The 9,769-nt window shown below is 35.3% G+C and overlaps 1 protein-coding gene across 1 annotated transcript; it reads right to left on the bottom strand.

Moving 5' to 3' along the window:
• Positions 1 to 656: 656 nt before the first annotated feature.
• LOC127117711 (DNA polymerase I B, chloroplastic/mitochondrial) lies at positions 657 to 6,783 on the bottom strand. The gene is made up of 12 exons (XM_051047806.1): positions 6,560 to 6,783; positions 4,963 to 6,031; positions 4,646 to 4,837; positions 3,817 to 4,496; positions 3,195 to 3,636; positions 2,934 to 3,029; positions 2,696 to 2,788; positions 2,417 to 2,611; positions 2,232 to 2,324; positions 1,913 to 2,125; positions 1,541 to 1,630; positions 657 to 1,229 (listed from the first exon to the last, which is right to left on the bottom strand). Exons 1-12 carry the CDS (start codon positions 6,679 to 6,681, stop codon positions 1,068 to 1,070), a joined length of 3,447 nt encoding a protein of 1,148 aa, XP_050903763.1. The 5' UTR covers positions 6,682 to 6,783; the 3' UTR covers positions 657 to 1,067.
• Positions 6,784 to 9,769: the final 2,986 nt, after the last annotated feature.

Genomic DNA, 9,769 nt, shown 5'->3' with positions numbered 1-9,769 from the left:
TTGCAATATGACGAAATGAGATGTGAAAAAATGAATCACACAACACATCTATTTATGACCAAAAAATTTCACATTACACTGAGGCGGCAGACCAATTGACGCCTCCTCTTCCAAATAGCATATGGACACCAATTGGATTGGCAGCACCATGTGTTGTAGCCAATCAATTGACGCCTCCACTTAAAGTTTAAGGGTAGGCGTCAATTGGTAAGACACCTTATGCCTTACGTATTTTTATTTTTTTTGAAATTGAGGTAGATTAAATTTTTTTTTGAAAATGTATTTTGGAAAAAAAAAATTAAAAAGTGGGGTATTTGAGTAAAAATTTTCTAATTCTCAGATTTAAAAATAATAAATAAATATAGTTTAATAATAAAACTAATATTATTATCAATAATAGTTAATGAAGTAATTAATTGGATTATAAGTAAATAAGTAGTACTATATATATAAGTTGGTGTGAGCATTTGTGATAAGTTTGGATTCTCCAAATAAGTCAGAAAATGAGGGTGATTTACTGATCATACTAGTTTGGCTAGAAAGCAGCCACGGCAGTGAGTCGGTGACAATGGGAATACAGACAAGTAATCACTTTCTACATGTCCTTCCAAACATTCCTACACTTTTTACATTTTATATTTAAATCTATCAAAATATATCAGAATATATTTTTTTAAATGTAACTTAAATGAGTTTAAATAAACTCTTCCAAAATCTCTAACACAAAATATCATAAATTCTCCCTGAAATAGATTCCTACTGAAAACTGTAACCTAAATAGTCTCACTAGTTACTAAGCAGAGTGCTGCAAAGTTTTCAACAGGGCTCATATTTATATACTTGCAATTGCATCAAACAAAAAGACCATACTGGTACATGATGCAAGGCATGAAAAATAGTTACGAATTCAAACCATGAAAAAACCATGCCACCTAAATCAGTAAAAAGTCGAAGCCACCGGTTTTTGCCTTTTGCTTCCTCCCAAGTTAGAGTGATGATATATGGCTTAATATTTTACCAAAACATCAGTGGAACCAAAACCTCTATAAACAGTCATGTAGTTATACCTATTTTGCTGAGTACCAATTTTGAGCACATTTGGCATCAACAGAGAGATCGACTTTAAGAATATTCTTGCCATAAAAGGGTTTGGACATGCACTCAACAACTATGGATTTCGCAATCTCAGCCGACTCTGTTGGTCCTTCCAATATGACTTCATCGTGAACCTGCTTTGCCATATTCAAATACTTTGTGAATAGATAACTAGATACATTCAAGTAAAACCAATCTTGGCCATGCATATGGTTGCCAATGTTGTCAATCGCAGTTTGTGGAATGTGAAAAATAGCAGTTTGCTCAAATTCTGTGCAACAGTGTTGTAGCCTATAGAGCTGCCACCACTATTGGACAACATTTGTACTAAATAGCATATCGCAAACAATAGCGATTTGTTCAAATTTTACTAATTGATACACAATTTATAAATACCAATATGAGCAAGAAAGTTGAGAAAGAAATTAGTGAGGGATGATATTACCTGTAGAAGTAACTTCCATCCAAGCTCCTTCAACTTTTTATTATTGGAAATCTGTATCATGGCACACATGGCAACATCAGCAGCACTACCCTGTTGCATTTTACAAATCAGAAATCCATAGAGAAAGATCCATATCCATGAATGTGCAATTGTGGCGATAAACACAATTACGGCAATATTTTATTTAGAGCACTATCACTTTGATAGAAACTTTGGAATATGACACCTCAAAGTGGGTTTTGAAAACATTATTTCATCATTTGTTGTTTTCTATGTTAGATTCACCGTAATGTGATTCTCAAACTCAAGAGTATAGTGATAGTCTGATAGGGAAGGGGACAAGTTATTGTGTTATTCGAAAGAATTACGGACCTGCACTGGAGTATTAATAGCAGCACGCTCAATGTGACCTTTCTGATAGGTATTAGCTTGGGCCATCAAGGGGAATTTCCGGGCTCGCCCTAGCAATGTGTAGACACAATAAAATTGACGAGCTTCTTTTTTACGCTCTTCTTGCCATTGCAAAACTTCTTTTCTGTCGTTGTACCAAAGGTCAACTGTTTTCTTAGCCTCTTTCACAGAAACCTGAAAAAAGAAAAAAAACATGTGAATTTTTCTCGACAATGAAATAATAAATCATGGACACTTTCAGCATTATAAATCTCTCATAATACGTAAGAGAACTCTGTACCCTCCAATCCTTAGATAGCCCTACTGGAGTCTTTCCATATGCAATTGAGAAGTTAAGCATTTTAGCTTTTCTTCTTTCAGAACCAAACGCATCCTAAAATGGAGGGGGGAAACACAAATAGAGTCATGAACAAAATATGTAAAAAGGTGTTTGCAATGCTAAACCAACAAATCATGCTTCTATACCTTCAATAGAGGAACTGGGGGTTTATCTTCACCAGGCTGAGGATCCCACTCGAGAAGCACTTCCTTTTTCTCAACTGCTTCACGAATATATGGGTACATATTCATAGCAGTTCTTGAATGGAAATCTCCACCGGCTTTAAAAGCATCCATCATGCTCTTACAGTTGGCAAGATGGGCAAGAATCCTAAGTTCCAGCTATAACAAACAATACATAACACCGTTAACCGAATAAAATTTCTAGAGAACATTCCAAATAGATACACAATAGGAACTACTAACCTGTCCATAATCAGCAACTATAAGAGAATGCCCTGGTGCAGCGATGAATGCTTGACGGATTTTGTATCGGTCTTTTTCCAAAGCAGGTTGATTCTAATTCATGCACAAAGATGAAGGTCAATGATCAAATGAACAGTGCTTAACAAATTTCAGGTTCACAACTACCACCATTAAAAGGAAATATCCGAATCAAAATCTTCAAGAGAAAATTTCTTGTATATCAAACAAATTAGAATACCTGCAGATTTGGCCTTCTAGCTGACAAGCGTCCTGTCTCCGTGTTGATATTTAAGGAGCAATGAACACGGTTATCCTTTCCTGATATATTATGTCCCTGACATAAAGAAACTATGAAGCTGACGTAGAGCATGGTATAGAGAACTTCAGAGTTTAAAAAAAAAACATATACTAGAACAAAACTTTATTACATTTGTGATGGCACATAGAAGCAAAAATTCATAACGAAATAGGCCAAAAACACGTTCAATTAAAAATATACCTGCAGGGGTAGAATGAAGTTTGAAATCAAAGATTTGATTGAACTGACTTCACATAAAGAAGCAATGGCATGGCAAGCTTCTCTCCCTTCTCTCTCTGTTGGAAAAGCAGCAAAGGCTGTTCCATATGCAGAATTATCACCTTTTGGAACCTCAATATGATTTTGAGAAGGATTTCCGTGTTCATCATCAAGATCCAAGTTATAAACCTCATCAGTAAAGTCAAAATCAGAAGAAATGTTTCCAGCCAGGACCTTTAAAGCATCACCACTAATTGATGGCCAACCACTTGCTGTGTACATCTCTGTCTTCAAGTTATAACCGAGGCTCTTCACCGTCATATCACGGAATTTTTTAGGAGCCTTCTTGCCTTCTTCAATCACTCCATCAACATTGGGAATTTTGAATATTCGTTCAGTTGGAAGTGATAGAGCGGAGTTTTTTCTGCAATTTGAACAAGACAAGTGGGTATATATGAATTGCTTCCATCAATATCTTTCATCTACTTTGTTATAAACAGCACATTTCATAAAACATATCCAAATATGTATTAAAATTACAATAATCTGAAAGTTTGCTTGATAAATAGGTCTGAACATACGATTATTAAAACAAAGTATGCACCTGTTCACAGTACCACCAAAAAGCAGCTGGCGCAGCTGTATTTCGCTTCCGATATTCATATACTTGGCATCAGGACAATACCTACACGCCCATTTCCGGAATCTATCTTCAGCTATTTCTTGCTCTACTTTGGCAACCTTTTCTATGTCTGCAAGATATGACCGATCAACTAGCATTCCCTCAGCTTCCATTTGGACTAGAATCTCCCCAAATGGGCGCCAATATTCATTGTAGAAATCATACATGGTTTTCCCAGAAACTAGTATACCATCAAATTTCCACGGCATGTCTAAAAGATAGCTTTTAAGACTCTCATACAGATTCAAAGTGCTTTTAGCATCTAAGGCAGAATAACATATCCAAGGTATACGCTCATCTCTCTGTAGATCTTCAACAGGAGTGAAGATAATCGCTTTACCCTCGGTTCCGTCTTTTTTCACCTTTTTCTTACTAAATATAGTTTTCATTGACACCTTCCCGATCAAATCCTTTTCATGGTTCGTCTGAGCCCTTGACATGACCTTTTTGTCACCTGATAGTTTTTCAAGAGAATAGCCCCCATTTAGTTGTCTTGAAGAATCCCATAACCGTGCCATGTGCATTGTATCAGCATGAAAACCGGAAACTTTGAATCCGTAGTTCTCTATAACATGACAGTCAAAGCTATAATTATGCCAAACCTACAAAATGCACCAGTGATTTGGCTACTTAAAATATTATTTGTAATCCAGAGTCATAGCATTCATACAGCAGAAACCGTAGAATGACGGCACAAGAGGCACTGCATTTTGAGGTGAGCAATAGGATAGAAGAAGAAAGAAAAGCTCACCTTCTTGATGGAAGGATTGCTGAAAAAATCAGCAAATTTTTCTAAAATCTCTTGGCCTCCACCATCAAGAACATCTACCCAGATACAAGATTTTCCACCTCCAAAATCAGCTTCTGAACCGCCATAAATGCTGAAGCAAGTTATCTCCCCGTGATCTACAGGCGTTTCTTGTTTGACATCTATCTTGGCTACCTTTGAATAGAATGAAATCAGCATATAATATATGTTGGCATACAAGATGAAAAAATCTAGCTATGCACAGTAGTGATCATGGAAAATCCATACATAACACATGTGAAAACAGTCAATAATTATACCTCGGTATCACATGCATAAATAAGATGCTGGTACTTTACTGTGAGCATCTTAACAACCTCTTCTGCAAGCGGAATATTATCAACCACCAGAATATCTTCATAGATACGACAGAGTCTGTCATGAAGTTTTAACTGGTCAGGACAACGCTCCTTTTTAGCAAATGTTGCATCAGTTGAATCCTTTGTACTTTCCTTTTTAGCAAATGTTGCATCAGTTGAATCCTTTGTAGTTTCCTTTTTAGCAAATGTTGCATCAGTTGAATCCTTTGTAGTTTCCTCCAAAACGTCGTCAACATTAACTCTAGGAATTTTCTCTTGACTGATTTCCAATGCAGATTCATCAAACTGATGGACCACAGTTTCAGAATCTGGAAGCGTCTTTAAATTGTCTAATACGGAATATTTAACTGAAGATTGGACATGTTCACCATGATTCTGTCGTACAAGATTCCTAACTCCCTTCGTAGAAAAACCTTGTATCCGACTAACGGACGTTAATCTATTAGATACTTGAGAGCCATCACTTTTCGTCTCAAATTTGTTTGCGATGTTCATTTCCTTCCTATCTTCGGCTAACTTATTTTTTGCCATAGCCCATCCTCTTTTATCACCACCAGACAATTTCCTTTCAGTAGCGGTTGTGGAAAGATCAGGATTACAAAGAGCCACACCCACCTTCCTAACTTGTGTTTCATAGGAATGCAAAGAATTCCTCTCTTCCTCTTCTGTCATTTCCACCAACATGCTATCAGCAGTTGTAGAAAGTTCAGGATTACAAGGAGCTACACCCACTTTTCTAACTTGCATTTCATAAGAATGTGAAGTACTCCGCTCTTTCTCTTCTGTCAATTCCTCAATCATGCTAGTTGATGAATTTGAAAACTTCATAAATGTATCACAAACTGGATCCTTGTACCGAAGATTCTGTTCATATCGAGTCTTAGTGTCGTATTTGTTTAACCCTACAGATGTCAACTTTGAACACCATAAATCTGCTCTGACACAATTACTATGCATCACACTATTTCGAAGGCCATTGTCACCAATCTGGATTGCCTTGATTTTTCTTCTGCAGTTCACATCATACGATGAAAACAAAGGTGTCAATAAAATGAAAAACGATTGCCCCCATTTATAAACATATGAAAAACAATCGTTACGGAATGCAAGTATGAGAATTATCCCCACTTATAAACATATGTCCAAACCATATATTATCCAATGTGACACACCTCCTCACGCCTAGGACTGGACGTAAACCTGATAGCAGGTGGCCCAGTGGGACACTTAACAGACCCTCTCACACTCAGGACTGAACATAAACGGTGGGTGGTCCGATGGCGGAAACCCTGGTTTCAAGTACTGAAGATAAAACACATTGAATGACCAAACTAACTAACTGAAGATATGTTGACTAGCAAAAGACACATTCACTGATAATTTTTTTGTAATTATACTACAATTAGCGACTATAGCGACACTACAACACATTAAAGGACCTAAAAATACAAACAATCAATGAAGAAAAGATACAAAACTTGGAGTTATTAAAGAATTTGAAAAGTAAAATTGAAAGAGAGTGAAGAGAAAGGTAAACCTGTGGGGAGTTAGGGAAAGGAGAGAAGAGCGTGAAGATAGTGAGAGAGAGAAGGGACGTGAGAGACGGCAGCATAAGGGGCAATATGGTCTTAACTCGGTGGCCTGTATAGAGGCCTCCATTGTTGTTGCTGCTGCGTCTTCTGTAACGGCAATGGCTTATTCGCTTCTATTCTATTCTATCATATCATGAAACCGTGCTATTGAGATTAAAAAATTGTGAAAAATCTTGGTCATTATAAATTTAAACTTAAAATTAAAATTGTAATATATATATATATATATATATATATATATATATATATATATATATATATATATATATATATATATATAAAAGTTAAGAATGAAAAATCTTGGCATTATTAATTTAGCTTATGTAATATTGTGTTGGTCACAAAAAAAAACATTGTGAGATCTCCATTATAAATTATTTTTTCTAATTTATTAGTTAATTCATTTTTATAAAAACAAAATTAGAATTTAATCGATCCATAATTTTTTATTAGGTTTTTGATCTATGTCCATACATGAGAGATTTTTGTCATATAAATTTTATAAAAAAAATTTAATGTATCTTATATATTATTTAGACATCATGTAAAAAAAAAAAAACACTTTCAATTTTTAGAGATGCATCTTTTCAAGAATGTTATCCACCTTGTTGACGTGTCTTTTTCATTACAATGTCTTCCTCTTTAAAATCAACCATGTCTTCAAGGTTGAATTTATGATAGTTCTCAATTATGTGATCAACATCCTCCCCTGTAATACTCTTGTCACTCAAACCTTTTTATTTGAGCAAAACTTGTGAAATAGCTTTATCATTTCTCATGATGTCCCTTGTTTGTATCACTGTAGTAGGCTGCAAAATTGGTCACTGTTCATGTGTGATCAGCGGTAGAGGTATGTATGGATCAATCGCTTGCCCTTTTCACTATTTCAGATGTGATATGTGGAACACGAGATGAATTTTAGCTTCAGGAGGCAATTGTAGTTTGTAAGCAACTTGGCCTACTTTCTCAATGACGGTGAATGGTCCAAAATAGTGCATTCCCAATTTATGATTCTTTCTCAAGGCTACTGAATTTTGTTTGTATCGTTCCAGCTTGACTAGCACTTGATCTCTTACCTTAAGTTGTACATCTCTTTTATGTTTGTCCGTTTGAGCCTTCGTAACATGTTGTGCACGCATACGATTACTTTTCAATGTAGTTAGTAACATATCTCTCTCCATGAGTTGTTGCTGAACAACGAAGGTGTCATTGGGTGAGTGAGTGTATCTGACCAATGTAGTGGATGTTCTTCCATATATTGCTTGAAATGGTGTCATTTTCAAATTAGTATGATGAGTTATGTTGTACCAGTATTCTGCCAAGTCAAGTGCTTTAAACCATGACTTAGGGTTTTGGAAGGTGAGCTATCTCAAATACTTCTCATGACATTTGTTAAGGGCTTTAGATTGACTCTCTGATTGTGGGTGATGTCATACCCCAATTTTGTCGGGACATTTTACCATTATGAGTTTTATTCGTATTTTATTTCGAATGAATGTGATAACCATCTAGTTGATAGTATAGTGAATGTGTTTAACAAGAGGTTTCAGGTTTGAATCGCACATTTTCCAGTTTTAGAGTTTTTTTTCTCTCTTTTTTGTTGTTTTTACATTTATTTCTATAAATCACAAAAAGTCAAAAAATTACTTTCTATTTTTAATTTTAGTTTTTAGTTTTTAATTTAAAAATTAATTTTCGTTTCTACTATTTTTTATTTATTTTGGCAACTTTTTTTCCAATTAAAAATCATTAAAAAGTAAATATTTTATTCTCTCCAACAAAATCAAAATTATTTTTTTTAAATTACAAAATTAATCTCATTATTTTTTTTTATGTTTCCTTGATTTTTGTTTTATGTTGTGTTAATTTATAATTAATTGTAGAACCATTTTATTATTATAAAAGGGGAACACCCCAACAACTAATGGGAACCCCTCTCTCTCACTCACTCATGACACGTACACTTTGCATCAAAAATTCTAGTAACATTACCTTGCCAATTTTCCATACACAAGTTACACGTTTTTTTCCCCAGAAAATCCACATACTCTTTTACACACCCAAATATACCCTCATCATCAAATTACACTCATCACACATTCTAATACACACACAACACAAAGGACCATCCTCAAATCACGTTCAACCTCTGCAAATGCACATAAAAATAAAGCTAACTTCATAATCTCTCTATCACGCTATTAACACATATCCTTCAATAACATTTTGAACAATAACAATGGAACTCCTTCTCACAAAATAAGATTTTCATGTAATATTTAAAAAATTATTTTTAACACTTGGGGCTTCTATAAGGAGACAACCAATTATAAAGATAAAGTTATAAAAAGGAGACCACCACTAGCACGGAACTTGACATGAGATTTTCGTAGATGTTACGAATCAAATCAAGATCCAGGTACAAATAGAAAAGAAAAGCGGACAACATTCTGAGAAACATTACAAAACACATCATAAGGGATGACTAACGAAAATAGAAATAGAAACAAGATTATTTTCTATTCTTGTCCTCACCAACGACTTCGAGGTTGAAGTCATTAACACGGTCACCCTTGGTTAGATCATCAGCGGGAGAAGACTTGCTTTCTTCCATGTCCATGAGGCGGTTATCCACCACAACTTTGAAAAAATCCATCTCAAACAAATCAAGCACATGGTGGAGGCACAAGACTTGAGCCTTTGTCTTGTCAAAAGCATCATCATTTGCATCAAGAACGTCAATTTGAGCTTTCTACAAGGCTTTCTGTAGTTTGTCATTTGATTCCCGAGTTGATTTCATCTCCTCGGATTGCTTGGTGACAGTGCACTGCAATTCTCTAGTCTCAGCCTCAAATTTTTCCCCCTTTGTCTTCTCTTCCAACAAATGTTTCTCCAAGTCGAATATCTTATTCGCTTGTGCCTTTTGTCGTTCTTTCAGCTAACTGGTCTCATGGTTGAGCTTGATCTCATTCTGTTCATAATCGTCACCGAATTCACACAAACCTCGGGTCAAGACAGCACATCTCATCATATAGGAATTGATGTTCTGTGTCAGTTTTTGCCGACCTATTGTCTTCACCTTGTTCATGCCTTCCGTGACGTTCAGATGGTCGTAGAGGAATTTCAATCCGTCAAAGTTATTACCCCAAAATTTA

Source organism: Lathyrus oleraceus, chromosome 2 (genome assembly GCF_024323335.1).
Source record: "Lathyrus oleraceus cultivar Zhongwan6 chromosome 2, CAAS_Psat_ZW6_1.0, whole genome shotgun sequence".
NCBI classification, from domain to species: domain Eukaryota; kingdom Viridiplantae; phylum Streptophyta; class Magnoliopsida; order Fabales; family Fabaceae; genus Lathyrus; species Lathyrus oleraceus.
The sequence above is the reverse complement of the archived record's forward strand: the minus strand, read 5'-3'. Positions and strand labels throughout refer to the sequence as shown.

Bases quoted from the DNA above. Each gene is read 5' to 3' on its own strand.
- LOC127117711 (XM_051047806.1), bottom strand. From the start codon at position 6,681: ATGGAGGCCTCTATACAGGCCACCGAGTTAAGACCATATTGCCCCTTA. The intron at 3,030-3,194 runs GTATATTTTTAA...TCTTTATGTCAG, and splicing joins ACTTCATTCTACCCCTGCAG to GGACATAATATATCAGGAAA. The intron at 2,325-2,416 runs GTATAGAAGCAT...CCTCCATTTTAG, and splicing joins CCCCAGTTCCTCTATTGAAG to GATGCGTTTGGTTCTGAAAG.